At 40.8% G+C, this 23786-nt stretch overlaps 1 protein-coding gene across 7 annotated transcripts in view; it reads left to right on the top strand.

Moving 5' to 3' along the window:
* The window catches only part of AUTS2 (activator of transcription and developmental regulator AUTS2), a 952757-nt gene that overhangs the window by 915831 nt on the left and 13140 nt on the right, over window positions 1-23786 (top strand). For 3 of the 7 annotated variants that reach the window (XM_030536817.1, XM_030536823.1, XM_030536824.1), the window contains 10 exons: window positions 3783-4260; window positions 5849-6102; window positions 7125-7366; window positions 7815-7859; window positions 12621-12716; window positions 13978-14049; window positions 16430-16459; window positions 18345-18416; window positions 22260-22401; window positions 22982-23059. In XM_030536817.1, coding sequence (XP_030392677.1) covers window positions 3783-4260; window positions 5849-6102; window positions 7125-7366; window positions 7815-7859; window positions 12621-12716; window positions 13978-14049; window positions 16430-16459; window positions 18345-18416; window positions 22260-22401; window positions 22982-23059 — 1509 coding nt within the window. The remainder of the gene's footprint in view (window positions 1-3782; window positions 4261-5848; window positions 6103-7124; window positions 7367-7814; window positions 7860-12620; window positions 12717-13977; window positions 14050-16429; window positions 16460-18344; window positions 18417-22259; window positions 22402-22981; window positions 23060-23786) is intronic. The other 4 variants (XM_030536818.1, XM_030536819.1, XM_030536821.1 and 1 more) reach the window with 4 other exon arrangements.

Here is a 23786-nt window from a genome sequence, read left to right as displayed (position 1 = left end):
CCAATACTCAAAGAATTATCAGCACTTCCTTTTATTATTCTTTTGATAAAACTCTCATAGCTGATTTGCACAACATCACTATGATAGTGAAAGGAAATCCTATGTCACCATGTCAGTGACATAATTATTATTTTTCTAATTACTGATTCAGCAAACTGACCTTTCCCAAAACTGAATATTAAGGGTGCTCTTAAAAAAATAAAAATTGGGACACACATCTGATTCTTTAATTTGGTTGGATGGAAAGAAACTCCTGGGTGGTCTAAAGAAGAAAAGAAAGCTGTGTATGGAGTGACCAATGTCATGAAGAAATAAAGGGCTCTCACCTTCCAGTTTCTAGTGGCTAGTGATTTAAATATTCAGAAATAATGATATGTGTAAAAAGTCTTAGAAGATTAAGGGAAAACTTGTGTCTACGACCTTGAAATGTTGCTGCAGAAGATTTAATTTAAAATTCCCCATAAAAATCATAAAATAGGTATCATTGCTGTGGGATTGTAACTCTTTAAATAGCATACTGTGTACTACAGTGTTCTTGCTGGACTATATACATTAATTGTTGGTTGTGCAAAAATACATTTATTAGGAGCATTGACACAAGAAAAACTCCTGGACGTTTGATACCATTTTGTGATGTAGTATAGATGTAATGGTTTGAGAGAGAGAGCAGGTTCAACATTTGACATCTCCCAAATAAAATAAATTGGGAACGACTAAACATTACATTTTCTAAGCTGTTGACTAATGCACATGGGAGTGGTACTTAAGGGGCTGAACAGTGAAGATATACATATCAATGTGCAAAAAATACACATGGGACACCATGACTCATAATGTCTTTTTTCTCCAGGGGAGGAGTAAGTATTGTGTAAGGAATTTCACTTCACAGCAGAGGGCTGTGCTGAATAAATTTTGTGCACCCGAGAGACACTAAACATATCAGACAAGAAGGTTAAATGAAGGGCTCTGAGAGAAAGGTATTTCCCCTGGAACTGAAGGTGTCACCTCTGATGTGTTTTCAGACCACTGCTATATTCACCTAGTAGGCTGTTTCTCATGATAAATCAAATCCTTGAAAGCCATTTGGCATGCCTTCTCACTAGAACTCAAACTAATAACTTAGCCCTTTGGGGACTGGGGACGTGTAGTTTGTCAACCTAAGCAATCTGTTGCTTTTTTTTTTTTTTTTTTTTTAATCTTGCCACGTTTGAGACCTGTCTTAACAAATGTGATGATCTTACTCTGTTTAACTTTTAACAGTGTTTGATCAAACAAAACTGATCCAAAGAATTAATGCAAACTGAGTTTCAGTTATTGATAACCTACAATTTAATTGCAGTGAGCTACACCTTGGGCACTCGTCCCAGTCATTACTTTTTATTCTTATAGAGTCACAGGACTGCTGTATTTTTCTGATCCAGATTCTTTGGATCTCCTATTACAAATTGCAAAGTGCCCTGTTGGTCAACTCCAGAGACTACCACAGTTTAAATGCATGAGTATCAACCAGCTCAGGTCACGGTTCCCCCTCAGACGACAGCTTTCTACATTTCCTATCTGTACAGTTTCCAGTACCTTCCTAGCTTACTCCACGGCCACTCTGCTGAGCTAGCAAATTGCTCAGTACCACTGAGGTACAGATTCCTTCCTGGGACACATTCGTCTATGCTATCTTTATTAAATTAAAGACTGATGATATCATTATGATTTACGTTATATGGGCCACTCCAATATGGCAGCACTAGAGGGAAAGGTCATTGCTTCTTCACCCAAGCTTTCTGAACATCTGCTCTAAAAGGAGTCATAGCTGAGTTTGGCTTGGGCATGAGGAAAGCGAGACAGGGTCTTTCTGGGTTGGAGGAAGCTCTTTTCACTTGGTAAACAGGTACAGCAAGGAATGCTCTTTCCAAACTCCCTCAGAGCCAGAAATAATAGGCAAAATTCTGTAGGCACAGTTGCTGCTCCATTCTGCTTCCCTCTATTCCACAGCAAAGGCCACGAGAGACATACATTTGAGCCCACAGAGTATGAACGCCTCAACAGTATCACCTCCACCATCCCAATCCGTTCAAAAACCATGAATCAGGTCCCCAAAATCATGGGAGTGGCTAAAAAAAATCATGAGATTTAAAAAGAAATAAATTAATGTTGGGGCTTTTTAAAATTGTCTTCTGGTTTCTGAGCCTTTAGGACGCACTCGCTTCACAATTTCAGACGTTTCTCCCTAACCATGAAAGCTAGAAACGTACTCTTTTGGTTTTAATGGAAGGTGAGATTCTCTTGCAATCTCATGAAACCAACAGCTGGGGCTTTAAAAAAACAAACAGAAAACCCATAAAACAGATATGGAATCACAAGAAAATTGAGATTGTTTGCAATAGTGGACTTTATGCATAGCTTGTTTTCCATTATTTTTATTCGCATCCCTTATTCAAGAATTTAGAGACATATATGTGAACAATTCTCCTGTGATATATAACATTTTATCATTTTCAATAGTTTTTCCTAAATTTCTTTTTCCCCAGCATTGTTGGTTGTCAAAGACATAGCAGGCCCAACTGCTAAGCCCCAGGTGCCTGCAATGAGAGCTGCGGGTGCTCAGCATTTCTGAAAATCAAGTTCCCGCTGTGCAGTTGCAATCATTTACCTTTAGAATCTCCCTCCAGTAATACTCCCTCCTATCTTTTTATAACACTTGGATTAACTACGCCTCCTTAAGGGTATTTCAGGTGGGAGATTATTGATGAGTGTAATCTCCACTGTACTCAACGTATAATAATAAGTCACTGATATTAACGGGGCATGCCAATTTAAAAAAATCACATTGTGGTCTCTTGTCTTCTGTAGCTGTTCTTCTGACAAGTAACTCCTAAATAACTGTCACTGAAAGAGGTCACAGGCAAAAATCTTTTTCATTTCCCCCACTATTTAATAGCACTCTGTGAATAGTTGGTTTCATTTTTTTCTCCTGTATAATCAGTTAGGCCAGGATCCTGCAAATACTTCTGCATGTATTTAATTTTATGCATGAGCAGTGTTGCCAACTCTCACAAATGTATCCTGAATTTATCCTAAACTGCATCTTTTGGAGGCATGGGATTATATGAATTTCTCAGCTTGATTTAAAAAAAAAAAAAAAAAAAAAAGTTTCCAGCAGTCATGGCTGCAGAGAGAAGCTTGAAAATACGATCGCGAATGTTTAAAAAGGAGAAGGCATATAAACCCCAGCAAAAATGTATTATTAAAAAATAATGGTTTTCTTTAAGCCAGTTTAATGATTTTGAGGGGCCTGACTCACGATTTTTGAACTCTTGGGCTTAGCAATATGAGTAGCCCTATTAAATTCAATGAGACTACGCGTGTAGATCTAAACATGTGCATAAGCGTTTGCTGGATCAGGGATGTGGTCAGTTTCTGATGTTTGTTATTTGTATCTTCATAGCGCGAAGGAGCCTCATCATGGACTAGCATCCCATTGTGCTAGATACTGTGCAGATCTTTTCTGAAATAAAGGTGGCAGGGGGAAGATATATATACAGATTTATTAATGGTAAAAAGTGATTGTAAAACCACAAATATGAGGGGCAGGTGTACTACAGGAAATTACTTTCAACTCACTTTTGGAAGTTGACTACATTTCAAGTTGATGTTATCCCTATAAAAGCCTGCAATGACAAAACACTGAAACTGCCTAGAATGTAAGCGTTGCAATGGGTTCACTTGGTTTTTCTCACTTCTTTGCACACGTCGCCATTTTGTGTTTCTTTCTCTCGGCATTGCAGGTAAAGAATTAGGTGTCAGTACGCTAGCTGAAAATGACAACCAAGATGCTAGGGGGCTGGCTGTCCCGAAAATATCAGGCTTAGAAAGGAGTCAAGAGAAGAGCCAGGACAGCAATAAAGAACCAATACTTGAGCCTGTGGTGCCTAAAGACGCTTGTCCTCAGGTTTCTCAGCCTTTGGCCCAACATCTTTTGGAGCCACGGCCTGAAGCGCCTTCCCCAAGCCCTGCACTGGTTCAGCGAACAGAGGCTCCTGCCCAGCCACCACAGTCTCAAGCCTCACAGCCGCTGCAAGGCCCAGAAGAAGCCCAGCATCCACCTGCACCTCAGCCTCAAGTACAGCGTCCGCCCAGGCCACAGTCCTCTCTGCAGTCTGTCCATCAAAACCTGCCGTTGGTGCAGCCTCACCCTTCCTCACAGAGTCTCTCTCAGCCTTTCTCAGCGTATAACAGCAGCAGCTTAAGCCTCAACAGTTTAAGGTAGGTAAACTGTTCTGTACTATTGTACACAATAAAGGGAAGCCTGTTGAAATCTGGTGAAGATGCCCAAATTGTTAGCTGAATATGGACGTAGGAGGACATGCTTTTCAGGGTTTGTTTGCCCAGGACACTTAGAAAAGGTCAGAAGAATTAACTAAGGGTCCATAGTTTAAGTACATTAAATCCTTGTGTGGATACTTATTCAGAAGTAAAGTGGCCTTAGTTTGGTTTAGCTCAGCAGTTCTCAAACTTCATTGCACCACAACCCCCTTCTGAGAACAAAAATTATTACCCAAACCCAGGATGGGGGACCAAAGCTTGAGTCCCGCCAGCCAGGGCTGAAGCCCTTGGGCGTTGGCTTCAGCCCCAGGGCAGTGGGGCTTGGACTTCAGCTTCAAGTCTGGGCCCAGCAAGTCTAATGCCAGCCCTGGCGACCCTATTAAAATGGGGTCGTGACCCATTTTGGTTTGAGAACAACTGTTAGCTTAATCTCCTTTGCTTCATTGGGGTGAAGACCTTATACCAAAGGAGGAGCTGCTACTCTGGCCCTGTATATCTATCTTACGTTCTTATAAGACCCCAATTACTGTAGTTTCTGAGCACCTCACAGTCCTCTGTACTTACCCTCACAACACCCCTGTGAGGTATTATCCCATTTTTACAGCTGGGGAACTGAGGCACTGCGAGGCTAAGTGATTTGTCCAGGTCACATAGGAAATTTGTGGTGGAGCAGTGACGTGACCCTAGGTCTCCCCAGTTCTCAGTTAGTGCCCTAACTGGATCCTCCTCCATCTATCCAAGCTGGGATTCCCCTACGCAGGAGCCAGTTAAACCAGCTTTTTTGGCTGCTCTGTGCTTTGAGTTGGGGGGTGGAATCTGACCCACAAATGCTCTAGATCTTGAGTTACTTTCAGCCAAAATCAGCCTGTTTTCCTTCAGAGTCCTATGCAGCAGGAGCGTGAATGATGATTACATGAAATAGTGAAAAGTAAAACGCAAGCACTAGCTATTTTAAGTCATTAAAAAAGTCTTGTACTATGTTATACTGGGGAAAACTGCAACCAGCACGTACACACATTTATTGCTGTGTAATCTACCTTGATCTTTATATTGTGGGAGCAGAGAGGGAGTCATTAATTACACAATAAGCAGGTAGACGTCACTATTTTCTCCAGCCCGTCTCTCATCGTCTACGATCTTCCATTTTATTCAGTGATAATTGTTTTTTTTAGTGTAAAGATCACTAATTTGAGCTTCAGTTACCTGAAACAACGGTTCAGAAGCATTCGTGCAGAAAGGAATTGACAATGAAGTAATAAATGTACACAGTTGATTATTCCTTTGTGTGCCATTCATGCATTGTTCAAGGCTGATATCGTTTAACTTTGGAACTCAGCCTCTTGCAACCTCCATTTCTCTGACTAGAGAGTAGATTGGAAATAAAAGGGAATTTCAAAGTTACCGTTTGTTTAGCATGTTCCAAAAGTAACTTCTGGTGTGTGTGCGAGGAGGGGTGCGGGTCGTGATGAGGCTTTTCTTCTTTTCCTGCATTGCTTAATTTTTCCCCCCAACCTCTTCTCGTTAACAGCAGCAGCAGAAGCAGTACTCCAGCCAAGACTCAGGCCCCTCCTCCACACATATCCCACCATCCCTCCGCTTCACCATTTCCCCTCTCTTTACCCAGCCACAGTCCATTGCACACCTTCACGCCCACCCTCCAACCTCCTGCTCACCCGCATCACCCCAATATGTTTGCCCCTCCTACGGCTTTGCCTCCTCCACCTCCATTGACTTCAGGGACACTGCAGGTTGCAGGACATCCAGCTGGTAGTACTTACTCAGGTAAGAGTTGGATATGTCATGGAAAAAAAAACATTTTTGTGGTATGACATGCAAAACTAGCTCGTGGTTTTAAGTCAAATTATTTATTTTGACCAATAGAACAAGGGCTGGCTGTTTGCCAGAGGATGTACCCACCACTGACATGCTCAGGACTTTGTTAAAAATACAAACTATCTCAGTGATATTCCTTCCACCCTGGGAAAGAATATTTCTGAGAGGCTAAATTTTGGATGTTTCTTTTTTTCTCTCCATGGTAAAATCATGTTAGAGTACATATGCACCAGCTCCCATTACATGAACCCTCTGGGCATCTTTTCTTCGCTACAGAGTTAACTTGAGTTATCTACACTTGAGTTACTCGTCTCAAGTTAGTCTGGAGTGGGAGCAGCCACACTTCTATATAATACTTGAGGTGCTGTGTCCACACTGGTGCCATACTCACTCAAGTGTGGCACTAAGACTTCTGGGGGTGGATGCCATGATTCTTAGCACTGTGGTAAGTGGAGCCACTCCATCAGTCCCTTCTCTGTGAAATATTGGAAGAACTTCTCTCCTTCCTGGAGACACGAGAGGAATTCTGGAAAGACACTGGAGGACTATCTTCACTTGAGTGATGTTAGCCCGCATACATATTACAGAGGTCATGTTAGCAGCTGACACGTTAGATTCAGTCAACTTTTAGCCAGTTTAGTCTTTCCAGTCAATGCTAGTTAAAAACATCACAGCACTTGAGATAAGGACTTTCGTTTGTGGACCTCTCCCGATTTAGAGACAACACTCAAGTTATAACTCGAGTTAACTTTGCAGTGAAGACAAATCCTGGGAGAAAAGGGAAATTGAAGGGTTCCCTTGCCTCCAGTGCATTTTGGGAAGACTCTCATGTTTTGTTTGTGGTAGTTGGGAGTAGATATTTGCTCCTAATAAGGGAAACCTCAACTTGGTTCTGGCAGGCAAACCCAGCAACCAAGGCGGGAGGGACTGCAGAAAAGCTCATGAACTCACAGCTTTATTCTTTGTTTCAGAGCAAGATCTTCTTCGTCAGGAACTCAACACACGATTTTTGGCCTCCCAGAGTGCAGATCGTGGGGCCTCTCTGGGGCCACCGCCCTACCTGAGGACCGAGTTCCACCAGCATCAGCACCAGCACCAGCACACGCACCAACATACACACCAGCATACCTTCACGCCTTTCCCCCACGCCATCCCGCCCACTGCCATCATGCCAACGCCAGCACCACCCATGGTGCGTACCCCAGGCAGAAATGTGAGGATAAGTAGAGCACAACTCTATTCTTCATTACAAACTACAAAAATGTCAGCTTTCAGGGAGAGAAAATGCTGTTGGGCTAGATAACCTTTGCCAGAGGCAGAATGGCCTCCTTCCTCAAACATGTACTGGTAACTAACAATAAGTACCAAATGGCAGCATTTAGGCTGATGAATTTAGGCTGTTGACCCAACATACTGTAGTGTTTGGAACATGTGATGCTTCTCTGGTGCCTGTTCCTTTCCTCTATTGCATAAAGACATCCTGTTACTCTGAAGGATGCAAAATCCAAAGCACAGTCTTATGCAAAACGTGCTTATTATGTTTTTGTTTATCTCTGTTGGTTGCTAAATAATAGAAAGGCAGTCTTTGATATTACCAACAGAAGCGAAGGTATGAACAACAAAATACAAAGTAACTAGTTTGTGCTTTGATCCCTTTGCAGTTTGACAAATACCCTACAAAAGTTGATCCCTTCTACCGTCACAGTGTGAGTTTTATTACTGTGTTTAAAAACTGACTAAATCGCTTTTCCATAGTGGGCTGGGATTGCCACTCAATAACTAGCAGAATGCTCAGTCTATTCTTAATCATCACTCCAGGAATTATCATTATCGTTCTTGGTCACTTCAGCTTTGGCTTGTAAAGGCTTGCATTTGTGGTGCTTGTTTCTGATAAAGATGCAGTATCATCTCTTTTTAATCAAAAGATCTTCTGCTTATAAACCATTTAAAGACCAACTTGATGTGAAGATGAGGCATTAGAGCTGAATGTGCCACATAAAGCAGGATACACCTGTAATTTCATCATCGTTTTTCAGTTGTGTCATAAGCCATTAGACTAAATTTCTTTCTAAGAAATTTGTAATGAAATGACAAACCATCATACATACCCTTTAGGGTTAGATAATCCAATAGTTTTACTAATATATTATATTTCCCTGTATAAAAACGAAATCCTTGTCTTTTGTGTGCTTCAGATTTCAAAAGTCATAACTGTTCCAGTGAGCTTGTTACATTTTGAAAGCTCTATTTCATGACAGCAATGAGAATCTAGCACTGTGGTTAAGAGCTACAAAATAAAAACATTGTAATTTAATAACTAGTGTGTTATAAATCAAAAATATATTGTGAATCAATAGATTTCACTTAAGTTTCAAGCTTTTTGTTTTTACAGTTTTTGTATCATTGATTCATTTCCTGCTGAAACATAGGTTGCTTTTCCCCATTGTTAGGAGCTTCATCATATTGGTAAAACACAAGTACTTGATTGGCTATGGAGAGAATTTCTGACTCTCATAATGATACTTTGATTAGAGAATGAGTTACTGCATCAGTATTATTCAGAACTCTGCAAAGCACTTGGCTTTTTGTGTTGGTTTTGTTTAGAAGTGGAACTGGGCAAGAAAAATGGAATGATAGTTTTTTTGTTTTTTTTTGTTCTTTTTGCTCACTCTGGAACCTATTTACGCCTAGATGCTGAAAAAAATGTTTACTCTCATGCCTAACTTTAAGCATGTGAATACTCCTACTGACCTTCAATAAGACTCATCTGCGTAATTTTAATTCCATATATAGGTGTTTTGCAGGATCAGGGCCTTTGTATGAAATGTTAGGGCTTAATGCTGCAAACACGCATGCATGGGAGCCGTTTTCCTCACAGGAGTGAAATCACTCACATGCTTAAATGATTTGTTTAAAGCAGGACTCCACCCTTAGTCACTGGGTTTCACATCAGTTTCTAAGATATGTTATCATCATCGTGGCATGTTGATTCAAGCGAGAATGCGGAACCGGAGAAATAGATAAACATGCATTAGGCAAATAAAGCACAGAAGTCAGTGGTGAATACAGGAAGTCCTTGAGTGAGTTATCATCTATATAAGCTTTTTCAAATTGACTTTGGCAAGTTAGCTTATGAAAACTGTAGTTACTAGAAATCCTACCAAACTAGATCATGACATTTTCCTTCTAAATGTAACGGAGGGCATTGTGGTGTTATCTGCTAGCCTGTGGGGCAAGATCCTTAGCTGGTGTAAATTAGTGGGTCTCTGTTGAAGTCAGTGGAGCTGCACTAATTCACAGCCGCTGGAGATCTGGCCCGTCGTATTCAATGACGTGTCAATAGAATGCGACAGTAAAAAGGTGTAAGATATTATTCTTTATTATTTATATTCTCACAGAGCCTAGGAGCCCCAATCTTTGACCAGGATCCCATTGTTTTAGGTGCTGTACGAACAGAGAGCACAAAAGATGGTCCCTGCCCCAAAGAGCTTACAATCTGAGGCTATATCTACACTACAGACTTTACAGCGGTACCACTCCAGCTGAGCCCCTGTAAGGTCTCACATGTAGCCATGAAACCACCTCCAACAGGCGACAGTAGCTGTGTCAGCAGGAGAGCATCTCCCACCAATGTAGCGCTGTCCACCTCGGCACTTTGTCAGTGAACGTATGTCGGTCAAGGGGGTGTTTTTTCACACCTCGACCAACAAAAGTTTTACTGATAATAGTGCTAGTGTAGACATAGCTTAATCATGACCCTTTCTGATTGATGTTTTGTAAAGTCTATTAGATTTTGTTGCCTTAGGGGTAGTCAGGTGTTTTGTCACTTATTGCCACTGGATTCATATCCTTATTTAAACTAAGGCCTAGTCTACAGTAGAAAAGGTGCTTGCTGATGTATACCAGCAAACGTTACTAGTATAGATGAGGCTTATACGGGCAAAAGAGATCTAGCTTATGTGTGTTCCCTTGGCAAAATAAGCTGTACCACAAAAGCACTTTTATGCTTATATAACTGCATCTACACTAGGGCTTTTGGCAGCCAGGAAATGTACTTTACGAGCAGAAGTGTCTAGTGTAGACCTGCCCTGAGAATTAGACTTATCTTGAGAAAATCTGGCAATTGTCTTAAAGCCGAAAGAAGAATCAGTCACCATATAACCTAACACTGCAGGAGAACAAATGTAAGTCCCGTTTTGGAGTTGAATCCAATCTGTCGTAGATCTGAAAATACACGGGGAAGAAAGATACATGTGGTCTAGAGCAGAGGCTCAGATCATTTGTTTCTCCTTGACCTCTTTGATCACAGTATCTCTCTCTGTTTCAGGTCCTTAAAGCAGTACTGTAAGAAATTATCCTTATGAATGGGTCAAGATCAGAGAAATAGCCGCTAGCCTTTGCATTATCATTGGGGTGCATTTCAGGGGAGCTGAAGTCCAATTTCACAAGTGGCCGCTGACTTTTCTAATGAGGAAAGCTGAAGAGGAAAAGGGTGTGCAAATAGAGGATATTCAGGGGCAAAAGGAAACACTAAAGATGAAAAATAACTTATAAAAGTTGACCTAGTTTGACTGATGTAGAGAGAGTTGAGAAATATCATCTGTGTTTTATAATAATTCTGACCTTGAAGAAAGATTGCATATATTTAATTGTAAAACTATAAGGAAACCATTCCTTATTATTAGTCATATTCAATAATATATTAAATATGTCTCTCTCCACCTTTTAGAGTTAACATATTATATGGAGAATTAAATGCAGTAGACACTAGCGTATTTCAAACATATTTTAGGCATTAAAAGTTACTGTAAAGGAGGACACTTGCCTAATAATGACTTCTCAAATGCCTTCAGTTCAATATTAGCTAATCCGGAAATGTTTTCTGCATCTTCGAAAAGAGCAGGTTCCTGTAAAACAGAATTAAAAGCAACAATGGGAATGTGCTATGAAAGGAGACTTCATTCTATATTGTTTAGATAAGAAACCTTTGGGTACAAACACAATATTGAAATCATTTATCAGCTCTCAGTCACTATAATATAATTAACTAAGCTTGTGAAAGAGGATAATGGAGGGAAAAGGGACTCAGGAAAAAAGTCTCCCTTTATGTACATATGTATATTAAATGAAATAAGTTGATCAAAACTTTGGAAATGTTTGGTTTACACGGGAATGTGGTTCAATCAGCGTGTGCCCATTCTGCATGTCCAATCTTTTACTTTGCCCAATCCCACTTCTATTCAATTAGCCATTAACTCATGAAACACAGCATTTATTTTGATCTTAAAAGTAGCACGTACAGAAGATTTATCTTAGAACAGCTCTGTTAGGAGGTAGATTTTTAACAGTCACACATGACACATGTGCCCACTACCCTGGGTTTAAAGCACCACCAAAGCTGTGTCAAAATTTTTTGCATGTGGATAGGAAAGTGATTAGAAACAACACCCAGGTAAGATCGCAGGCTAACTCTTCAGTGAAGACATACTCTTAGGTCACACTGTTGACCCCTGACTCCCACAGTAGGACGCTGCCCAGGTAGTCCCATTGACTTCAGTGGAACTGATCATGTGAGGAACTGCTCCTCAGTATGAGTAAGGGATTCCCAGTCGGATCACAAAGGCAGAATGAAATTTGAACAGTATGGTTGATGTGGTTTGTTTTCCACTTTTCGCATGTGCACTGCACAGAAAAGCTTGTGTGATTGAGCTTGTTTAAAATACGAAGGTACCTTGAGGCCAGCGGGGTATATTTCAGGCATGTATTCCCTAGCAATTTGCGTGCCTCTGTGCTTCAGGGCTCTATCGTTATAGAAATTGATACTTTAAATTTAGACTTTTTTCTACCACAACTGTTTGTTTAAATGATGGGTTTTGGCAAATCAGTTTATCTCTATTCTAATATTAGGTGTCACAGGATATCCTCTAAAACAGGCTAATGAAGTAAGAATTGTGTATATTTTCTGATTTCCTATAGATACTATTAAAATCTAAAGTACTAATTGAGTTTTAATGGAGTAAAATCTAAGAACTCATGAGGATTGTTTTTTTTTCAATTAAATGGTAATTTTCTATGAGTCTTAATTGGCTTAGCCTTCTTCCCTCCTTTTTGATATAGTTTAAAATCTGTGACTTCTATCCAATTTAAAAATTAACCATTGCAAAAGATCCTTTTATATTATGATGTCCTAATCCAGGGAATAGCTTGCAAGCTCTTTTGATTTGTAAACTACTTTTAAGTTCTAAAGTAAACATTCATGACATTTGTGAACATTTCATTGACTGCTTTAACTAACATTGTTGCTGCGAGATCACGTCTTCTGTGCTTTTCAATTTTCTCCACATCTCATTTCCTTAATATTATACAGGAATGCTTGGTTTCTTTCTTTCTCTCGCACTTTCTTTCTGGAATTACGAGATTTGTATTTAGAAAATGTCCCCTTATGTTCTTTTATCTTTTGATTACAGCTGTTTCACTCCTATCCTCCAGCTGTATCAGGTATTCCTCCCATGATTCCTCCCACTGGTCCTTTTGGCTCACTACAAGGAGCATTTCAACCTAAGGTAAAAATAAGAATGACCTGTGTATTCGTTTATATTTGGTTTAGGTTTTTGGTTTGGATCAGATTCAAATATCAGTTGCACTAGTGTAATTCAGGAGTAATCCCACTGATGACAGCTGGGTAACTCTAGTTTTACATTGGTGTAACTGAGATGAGAAATAATTTAACGGAGTTCCGGTCTATGCTGTGGTAGCTGAATTCAGAATCTAGCCAACTAATTTTCAGATATGACTGATTTGAAAATTGATGCAAGTTCATTTAATAAACAAGGGTTTTTTTAAATTCATTTCTTGAATTTACTGTTACCTGACAGTTCCAACATCATCAAAAACCATGAACCAGGTTCTCCTCTTATTTATATCTGTTGTGAACCAATGTAATTCTTTTGGCTTTAATGAAGTCATCCTTAAGTAAGAAGAGAATCAGGCTCTATAGCCTTGTGGTCTTTGCTGGATCAGAGTGTAAATCTCTTCAGAGAAGATTCTCTTTTCTTAAATAGGCCGATCCAGCTTATTGATTGAATATGTAGATTGCAGGTTATTAGTGGAGTTCTTCATTTGTATGGTAATCAGGCTGTTAACTCTGCTGCTTAATTGTTAGTTGTACTGCGGCTCATTTCTATTCTTTTTGTTTTTTTAATGTGGGAAGTTACAATGCCTAGGGTGGTTCTTTTTCCAAAGTGATGCATTTTGTTACATTGGCTGAACATTTAAATCTAAACCGTAAGAAAGGCTTTTTGTTTGTTTAAAGAGGCGTTGCCATTTTCATATAGCTGTGTGTTAGTCAATCATTTTTAATGGTGTTTAAATCATTGTAACAACTAAAAAAAAAAACCGATAAATTGTGTATTGATAATGAAGTTAGAATCCTTAGTCTGTTTCAGTGTATTGATGTCACTGACAGCCATCAGTGGATTATTTCCAGGTGATAAAATTGATGAGCAATACAGTACAAGCTTGATGCTCCAAATACCACTGTGGACGTTGTATAAGTCTGGCTAATGAAGTTTTGGACTATGGACTGAACTTTCAATGTAACTATTGCTCTGATTCTGTTTACCCAGTTTTGAATAACCAGAAGATCTCAGACAATGAAGTTTGGAAAACTGAGGCTGTATTATACATTTTACTAAACCATGATGCGTTCCTTCCCTTCCTTTTTAAAATGCCATCTTTATTCTTTAAGGAATATTAATTCTAAACAGGGAATGTTTACCCACTCATTTTGTCACAACTAATGACGTTTTCTTGTAACATTTGTAGACTTCCAATCCTATTGATGTCGCAGCCAGACCAGGAACTGTCCCACATACCCTCCTGCAGAAAGACCCCAGGGTATGTTGGAAATGTTACGCTGTTTTAGATGAGAATGTCACTAAAACTAATAATCCATATAATTTAGGAATATGAGACCCTCTTTCATAGAATGATCGAAATGTAGGGAAGGAAGGGACATTAGAGGTCATCCAGGCCATCCCCAGTGGTGAGGTAGGACCCGTCTGGTACCTAGAAGAGCATCTTAAGTTAGATCTGGACTTAAAGCAGCTAGTAGAGTACAGGTGTTGCACACCCACCTACGAGGAGTATAAGTAGCAGTGTTGATGGTGGCGCGTGGCTTAGGCAAGTAGAATAGAGTGCACTCCACGTTTGAACCCTATGGTATATACCATACGTTGGTCTTTACATAACCAAGCAGTTCCTTCCACCTCAGCACTGCTGTTTTTAGCAGGACAGTGTCCACAGCCTTCCTGCTGCTGTAGCCTTTCCCTGCTGTAGTGAAAGGCTCTCTTAGCGGGGAGAGACTCTGGCAGCAGGGAGGCAGCTGGGAAAGGATCGAGCTCCCTGCTGCCGGAGCCTTTCCCTGCTTCTTCTATCTGCTGGAGCCTTTCATTGCCTTGTGCAGCTACACACTGCAGTGATAGGCATGGATGCAGCTTGCCTTTCACAGGCTATACATGTGAAGTGCCTATACTCTGCACACTACCATAAGTGTAGACAAGGCATTAATTGTGCAGGATTAAGTATTTCTAAAGTCAATGGGAATTTTGCCCTTAACATCAATGGGTGAATGATCAGGCTCATAACAACTTAAAGGAATGACCTTTAATCATTAGCACTAAGCATGTACCATGCAATGGAAAAGCCCTTTCGTGTAACATCCTCATAATCTCAGAAGTAAACTCCAAATCTATTATAAACTCCAAATCTATTATAAACATCCACAAGTGTTTTGCTGATAGGCTGTAATTGTTCTCAATGCTGGATTATGACATGTATTCCCATATTTACTGTAGTATTGATTATGCTGATGAAATATTGATGCTCTTGGTTGATCGTTTGGCGCTCTTGGATTTTTAAGTCCAAATTGTACAATTTATTTATTTATTTTAGTTGGACTTTTCAGCTGTCAGCATTTTTCCATTTGACAGGTAAATGAATCCTGGTGATGAATGTCCATAGGCAGGCTAGGAATTTATATTCATCTATTAATTGTTGTTTACAATGAATGACATCATCCTGTCAGTTTTTAAACAGAACTCCCTATTTGAAAGCAATGAAAAAATCCATGCTGCTATAGACAGCCCAGCTTTTATGTATTTTATGGCTATTTGCAGGTGTTGAATTATGAGTTTATGCTGGGTCCCAACTCAACTGGTGCTGCACTTTGGCTTTGTACCAAAAGAAATTGTGCATTTTTGTTTCTGTGTATTCATCTAGTTGAAAAGATAATGAGAGTATCTGCCATTAAGTCATTTAGCTGTATACTTCCTTTCAACTTGTAGCGTAGTTTTGATTGTTCCAAGATAATATATTATGCTATCACTGCTTCCCGCAAAGCATCCTCTTATATCTGTGAACCTCCCTTCCCTTTTATCACTGCATTTCAAGAGGGGCATCCAAATGTATCAGAAATAACTAATGAATTGATATTATATTTTCATTGCTAATTATTGAAGCTAGTCAAAATATAAATAGCTGAAGCATGAACAAAGGAGGATGACAGAAAATATCGGGCCAAAACCAACCAACCAAACAAACAAACAAAATGCTTTTTGTGTAAACATTCTTTATCCACATTTGTTCCAGTGTGAAAGTCTCTCTTTTAAGTCAAAGCTGATCCATTGCAGAGAAACCATCGACAACTGGTCAATGCCAGTCTGTATTGTCTATTAAAATTTTATAAGTAGAGCACCAGGTGCCGTTTTAAAAAATCAGGTCACTTACTGGACACAGTTGCTGGTTTGTGGTGGCACTTTCAAAGTACCATTCCAGCCAGTTCCAACCCAATCCTTCCCAGCAGGTCTGCAGAAAGGTGGCCAAGACCCCTTCCCAATCTCCTTCCGAGTTAGCCACTTTAGAAATGTATGAACAGAAATTTGCCCAAAGGCCATAGCCATGTTTTTCTCCAGATTAGTAAAATTTCCATTTTTATAGTGTTAAATCAACAAATTAATAATAGTGCCGGAGGGCAGAACGCTCTTTATGAGACTTGTTTAGTTGCTTGTCAACGCTTATGTACAACAGTCACGGGGGAGGGGAAGAAGGTTGGCTCTAATACCGAGGAAAAGGACTAATTATTCTCCAAAAAGACTTCATTTGAAAGTAAAATGATAACATTTTAATTTCATCTCCTAATGAAGCAATACCAATTTGTTAATTAGAGCAATTGTTTGAGTGACAGGCATGTAACCAAGTTGTCATTTTTTCTTCACAGTTGACAGATCCATTCAGGCCCATGTTGAGGGTAAGGCACCTTCTTCTGATACACTCCTCCCAGTGGGTTAAAATGCAGAATAATTATGAAGGAGTGCCCTGTTATATCTGGAACATTTGTGGCATGTTTGTTAAATAGTGTGGTAGGTCCCTCTATACCTGTATCTTGTGGTCACTCAAGTGAAATATGCATGGTTTTGAAGTTTATAGTTTGTGCTTCTTACACAACCCACTAACAATGAATTCTGGAGGTTAAATATGATGATCTTTTTTTTTCTGGTTCACAAGGTTTACTGAGCCAAATGCTGCAGTACTAGCCAGGCAAAACTCTGTTTTTGTTTTGCCTGGGAAAAGACTTCTGGATTTAGCCTTTAATTATCTATTTTGCAATATCAGTGGTGGTCAGTGCTGTACCAAACTTGAACTGAGACAAGGGTCCTACCCCAAGAAGCTTACAGTTACATTTAGACAGACAATCCAGTTCAGACTTGGAAAGCCAGGAATTAAAAGGTCATCTCAAAGCAGTTCTGATGCCTTTTTAATTTTTCTAAGTTTCTTTGGAAGTCTAACCTTTTGAAAATATGGGGAAAAGAGCTCAGTATATTCACTAGCAGAACCAGGCTCAATGGATGTGCAGAAGTGGGGGTTTTTATTTTGTTTTGTTTTTTAGTAATTGCTTGCTCTAGAAAAACTCTAAAAAAAGAAAAACACCTAGAAACAGAAAATAGAGCTGTTTGCCACGTTATGCTGCCTGCGAAGTCCAGGCTTGTAAGAATACTACCAGGTTGTACAGTCTTTAAGCCATGGGTGGCTTGAAGAATTCCCCTCATTCTTGTGACCATCTTTATATCTGAACAGATGTTAGATGTGGAGCATATACGCTTAACAGTGTTTGGAAAGGAATATCCTAGATGTGTCCTTTTAAGAAATGACTTCCTGAACTCTTAGCAAACAGACAAATAGCACTTGCAGGTGTTTTACTGCATGTGTTTCAGTAATAATATGAAATCCAGGTAAGAGGACAGATTCAGAGGGTGAGGTTAAGCAGGGTTTCACCCACACAACAAGGGTGAGTTGTCTGGCCTACCAACTTCTTCAACATATCCTGCAGCTATAAGTAAATTATGGAAGGACTTGAAGTCAAAGTTGACCAAGTTATAGTGGGGAGTCAGGCTAATTTTAAGCACTGGGCTGATTTAAAAAAAAAAAAGATTTTTTTTTTACCTCTTTGTTGATGAAGCTAGTGTTTTAGAATGGTTACACTTGATGTACAGTTGTGAAGTGTGCTACTTATGCAAAATACCTGATGTGGATTAGCATATACCGCATCATTGATTTCAGCTAAGGTAAGCCACGTTCTCAGCCATCTGAGCATCACTAGCTGACATCAGAAGAGCTGATAAAACCAAGGATCGATTTTTGGTTTTTTGAGAAGGTGATGACCCATAGAGTTTCTGGAAGAACAGATAAAATCCTAATCCACGGGCAGAATCTCTTCCCCGCTTTGCTCCCATGGTGGTGCAAAGGAAGCAGAGACAACCTGCAATGCTTTTTTTTGTCCTGGTGTGAGGGATTCCTCAGTGGGCCTCAGGCTGGCAAAGCCAACTCCTGTGCCTCCTTCCTAATGCAGGGGACAGGAGTTGGGAGGGAATGGCTGGCTATAGGAGAGAGTCACCTAATCAGGGTCTGTACCGTGACAGAGAATTAGGGAGCCAAAACCATCTCCCTCACATTCCTTCCTCTCTGGATGCAGCAGAGGAGTGGCCCTCAGTGTTTCTCCTGATTTGTGACCAATTTTTAGGAAGTCCTTGTTACAAGCATAAGACCATTTAATGAAGCTTGTAAACTATAACCACAAAAAAGTGTCATGTGTCTCTGATGGTTCTTGCTTTCATGTCACTTCTTTGTTTCTCCAGAAACCTGGAAAGTGGTGTGCTATGCACGTTCATATCGCCTGGCAGATATACCATCACCAACAAAAAGTCAAGGTCAGTCCTTTTGGCAGTCACACCTTTGTGAGGAGCTGCTCAGTGTAAATCTGTGGTGGAAGGAGTTCACCACTCATCATGAGCTCTGCTCCGCCATCATTGAAATGACACTGTGGAGCACCGAAACATTTTAGTCTCCTAGTTCTGTTTCACATTGAAGGCTTAATTGACCTGTAAGATCTTAGACGCAATCACTCAGGAAAAGCCTGTGTCATTAGTGGCCAGGGACATTAGAACGTAAACTTTCAGCGCCAACTGGTGACTGGGAAGAGTTAAGTGGGGGACGTATATGAACTGCGAGATTTGTTCTATTTATAGACCAGGAAGTGAAAATACAGCAGTTGAGATTTTTAAAAGCAGTCTAGGGGCATCAAGATACATATCTTCTATTCAGGGGAGGCTCCAGGCCCCAGCACGTGCTTGGGGCGGCACGCCACATGGGGCGCTCTGCCGGTCATCGGGAGGGCGGAAGGCAGGATGCTTTCGGTAGCATATCTGCGGAGTGTCTGCTAGTCCCTTGGCTCTGGTGGACCTCCCGCAGGCATGCCTGCAGAGGGTCTGCTGGTCCCATGGCTCCACCGAAGCCGCGGGACCAGCAGACCCTCTGCAGGCACGCCTGCGGGAGGTCCACCGGAGCCGCGGGACCGGTGACCGGCAGAGCGCCCCCCATGGCATGCCGCCATGCTTGGGGCGGTGAAATGTCTAGAGCTGCCCCTGCTTCTATTGATTTTAATGGTGTTCCTGGGTAAAAGAAGCCACAAGGATCTTCCCTCTGCTCCCTTCCACATGCTGTCTAATATATCTTCCCCAGCTTTAATTATTGTGTGATTGTGGCACTGAGAGAGCATAACCAGGTTGGGGCCCCATTATGCTAAGTGTTGTACAAACATAAAATAACTAATGAATAGTCAGGGTTAATTGTAATTCATATTATAATGGTATTTTGATTGTCCAGTGGCTTTGTGAGTGTGTGATTTTTTTAAAGGATATTTCCATTATATTTTTCACTAAAAACACCAAATAATTCCTGAACCTTTGAGCTAATTAATAGTTAGTAAGCCATAGGGATTCTCTGCTGTGAATACTTTCAATTTCAGATGAGTCAGTAGGCTGTGATGATTGTGTGTTAGAAACTTGTACATGTTGCAAAATGAGCATGGTTTTCATATTACTTTAGAAATCTGGAGTACATGAGTCAGTTGTAACTAGTCAGATCTATACAATATATGGAGATTTTGAACAGCTACTAAAGCTGAGAGCTAGTAGAGTTTAAAAACAACCCTTTTTAAACAAGGTTGACAGGTTAATTTGCTGCAGTAGATGGATCTCTCCTCTTTGCTTCCTTATGTTTCCCTTGCCAGTGATCTTCATTCATCTTCTCATTACCAAAAAGCAAGATTATTGGCCTAGAGAGTTATGCCTTTTTAAAAAAAAAAATTGAAAGGATTTTTTCTAGAAATGAAATTATCGTTACCATTATCTACATCCTTCGAATCCTTTGTGATTTGATGCTCAGTGAAAGATCATGTTGGCAAACTTGTAAATAATACCAGGTGCTGTTTTTGTATTGGTGCAGATTTTATCAAATGCTTCAGTTACACTCCCATGTTTAAATATGCAGAGTAGAACTATGGAGGCTTATGCTGGTCTGTGTGAGGCTGATTCTGTTAACTTTTCCAGACAAACCCAGAAAATACGTTTCATTATTTCAGTTCAGTTACAAAGTAATTTTTGAAACTTGCTGCCTGCAGTCGCCCTCCTCCTTACCCACAAACCTTCATTAGTTTGTCTTTTTTATCACTTCCATAAGGCGCAGTTTGCTGCCTGCACCCCAAGAAGTTACTGGAACTGAGCTTTGCAACTTAGCATATTAACGTCAAACACAGCTCCTGTGCTGATACAGTTTTCTATGAATGAACTAGACTGGGCCTAGCCCCATTGTGGCTGTCAGGCTGGGGCAGGACACGAGGATTCTTGCCCCCATGTGCAGCCTTCCATAAGGGTTAGGTGCAGTTGCAGTCTCAGTGGCTGGAGGAGCACAGAGACTCCTAGAGCCTCAGGTCTGGGAAAGAGGCAGCTCTCCTCCACACTAGCTAATGAGAGGGGAGCAAACTGCATCATTCTAAAGTCTTATGCAGCCTGTGCATTCTTCCTGAATACCAGGGAGCTCCTGAGATATAGTCAGGCTGATTAAGAGCCTTGCTAAAGCTCCCATGGCAGTTTACATTGCCTCTTACACAGGCCAGTGTGTACATGCCATAATCTGGCCTATTATTATTATTATTATAGACTATTTATATGTATTCCCATAGCACCTATAGTCATGGACCAGGATTCCCATTGTGCTAGGTGCTTCATGAATACAGAAACAAAAAGACAGTCCTCTTATGGCCTGGATTCAGGAAAGCACACGCTTAAGTCCATCCCTGTTCAGGGATGCACTTAGAGCTTGGCCTGACACTTAGAAGTCTTTCTAGTGATTTCAGTGGGCATTGGATCAGGCCCTTAAGCATTTAGTTCTCTTGAAACACATGTTTAAGGGTGTTCCCGAACAGGGATGTTTTCCTGAATCAAGGCTCTTCTTCAGTGCTCTTGTAAGGTAAGCCAGCACATCCAGTAAGTGGTGCCTAGTTCTTAATACATCTGTGGTCATCCTTTATCATTACAATTTGGGAGTGTTTTGTTTTTTTCATTGTTATAGTCCCAGTGTTCATACTGCTAAGCTGTGCCTCCACTGCCGTTCCATGTCCTGCCACAGCCACTTAGACGTTCAGTAGCTCTTGTCAAGGTAGTGCAAGCGTGTGTACACAAGTATGGCAATTGCACCCCTAGCCCACAGTATAGATGTAGCCGCAATCTTTAACTTGCCCAATTCTGCCTGTTTGCATTCAGAGGTCAAAAGACTGATGTTTATGGGGGTGGGGTGCGGGTTCAACATTGAATTTGATACTTCTGGCTTTTGTAGGTTTAAGTTACAAACTTAACATTACTGGTATACGATTCCTGTAATTATGAAAACATATGTTGACAAGATATACTTGTAAGCTGGTGGTAGTTCCACCCTGCTCTTAGCACAGCACACAGCTGTACAACCACATGCAGAATATGGTCCAAACTAACCCTTCCCCCCTGAGTTTTGCTTTTATTATTAGGTTAGGCCTAGTTTATTCACCTAAGCAGTTACGCAAGTGCTGCTTAAGTCTCATTACCTTGAGTGGGATTCAAACACACGCTTAAGTACTTCACAGAAGTGGGGTCTTTGAAGGTGCGTCTGCTCAGCAAAAGTACCCTGTGGCAGCAGGTCTCAGAGCCTGGGTCAACTGATTTGATCTTGTGCTACTAGACTAAAAATAGCAGTGACACATTCAGGCTGGAGCCCAGGTTTAGAGACCCTCTCCTCTTGCTGGGTTACAGAGCCTAGGCTCCAGCCCAGGCCCGAACACCTACATGGCTTTTTTTAGACGTTGAGCACAAGCCCCATAAGCCTTAAGTCAGCTGACCTGAGCTCTGAGACATGCTGCCATGAGCTCTGAGACATGCTGCCATGGGGATGTTTTTTGCTGTGTAGACTTACCCTAAGAAAACATCAACCTGAGCCTGAGATTGATTCTTGCACTCTGCCCTTTGATTGTTCTGCCGGTTGTGATTATCTCGAAGAATCCCAAGAATCTCTTTGCATCTCTGTTCAGGATCCCAGTATCTGACACCCTGTTACACCATTCCCTAGCAAGGCATCTTTCCATTTTCAGTGAGACTACTTTGCTCTGACCATATGATTCTGAAGGTGACTTTTAGTGCTCCTTCTTAGGAAGGTCTCTTTTTGAATCCCATTTTCCATTTCAGAAGCAGATGCAGTCTGATCCGCACAAGCTGGACTTTGGCCTGAAACCTGAGTTTCTGAGCAGGCCACCAGGTCCCAGCCTCTTCGGAGCCATCCACCACCCCCATGACTTGGCCCGCCCCTCAACTCTCTTTTCTGCAGCTGGTGAGTTCTCAAGAAGCTCGGATGTTTCTTTTTATGGAATATTAGTTGGATGGCCAATCCTGTTGGTGCTAACAGGAAATGTCTAATCAGCTTTGCTCTTATGAGCTCAATGCCAAATACTTTAATGACCATGAATCTTGTAGTTATTTTCCACACTTAGTCAGGATCCTGATGAGGTGCCAGATGTACTCTGAATGGAGGAAAACTTCCACACAGATGTAGCTTACATGCCATGAAGATAGTGCAGTAGAAATATGACAGATCAGGGTCTCTCAGTGTTTTCCATACTGCAACTTTCTGCATCCCACTTCAATCTAGCAGAGACCCCTTATTTAGCAATATGGGAAGGACAGGATGTCTGCGACCCCAGGTATCTGTTTGTGACCTCTACTTGTGGGTCACAACCCCCAGGCGGAGGACACCTGAAAAAGAGAGAGAGTCAGGCCGTGTACAGCGATTAAGATAACCTCTGCCATGCACATGTGCTGTCATTTCACAACAGGCAACAGTGAATATAGCCAAGAGCGCTGTGATTCATTTACTGATTCAGGAAATTGTTTCCTTTGGCTTTTCTTGGTAGGTGCTGGGCATCCAGCTGGCACCCCTTTTGGCCCTCCACCCCATCATAGCAACTTTCTCAACCCAGCTGCTCACTTGGGTAAGTGCAAGAACTAGCTACAGATTCTCAGTAAAGAATTGACTGTGAACACAACTGGGAAATAATGTATAAGTATCGTTTGTGTCCTCACCAAATTCCAGTGCGTGCAGTTACAGATCATGTTCCTAAATACCCACTGAAATGACAACTGTGTTTCACTCCCTATTCTAAACTGTTCCTAGTGGTCGTAGAGTATTGTTTAGCAGCTGCCACGCTTTACCCCTCTCAAAATTTATTTATTTATTTAGTTAGTTATTTCTTTAGTTATTTAATTAATTAATTTCCTTTTGATTAAGAATAAAAACTGCCCAGACAAAGACTCTGCGTGCTCTGCCATTTGGTCAAAATTTACAAAACTAACTAAAAATATCAATCAGTTCACTCTTTTCTACCATGCAGCAGCCCTAGGAACAAATAATAGCAACCCAGAAACAACACTTGGAAATCATTTTGAAAATTATCCGTGTGGAATTTTGAGTGAAGTCAGACAGTACTGATTCAGCTTCACTGTAGTGACCACAGTACATTTAAACTCTCTTGCTAAAATAATGGTAAAAAGTGTAATTGCCTGCATTGGTGAAAGCAGCAACCATGGTTTTAAAAAAGGAATAATTGAAGTAATTAATTGAAAAGCCACGTTCTGTGTCGACATAGCAATGCTGCAATAATACTGCATGCCACCCTCTGTGAATCAGAGTTTGAGGCCATGTCTACATCTAAAATTTTG

The sequence above is a fragment of the Gopherus evgoodei genome, chromosome 17, assembly GCF_007399415.2.
Source record: "Gopherus evgoodei ecotype Sinaloan lineage chromosome 17, rGopEvg1_v1.p, whole genome shotgun sequence".
In the NCBI taxonomy this organism is placed as follows: Eukaryota; Metazoa; Chordata; order Testudines; family Testudinidae; genus Gopherus; species Gopherus evgoodei.
This window is presented reverse-complemented; position numbering and strand designations above follow the sequence as displayed.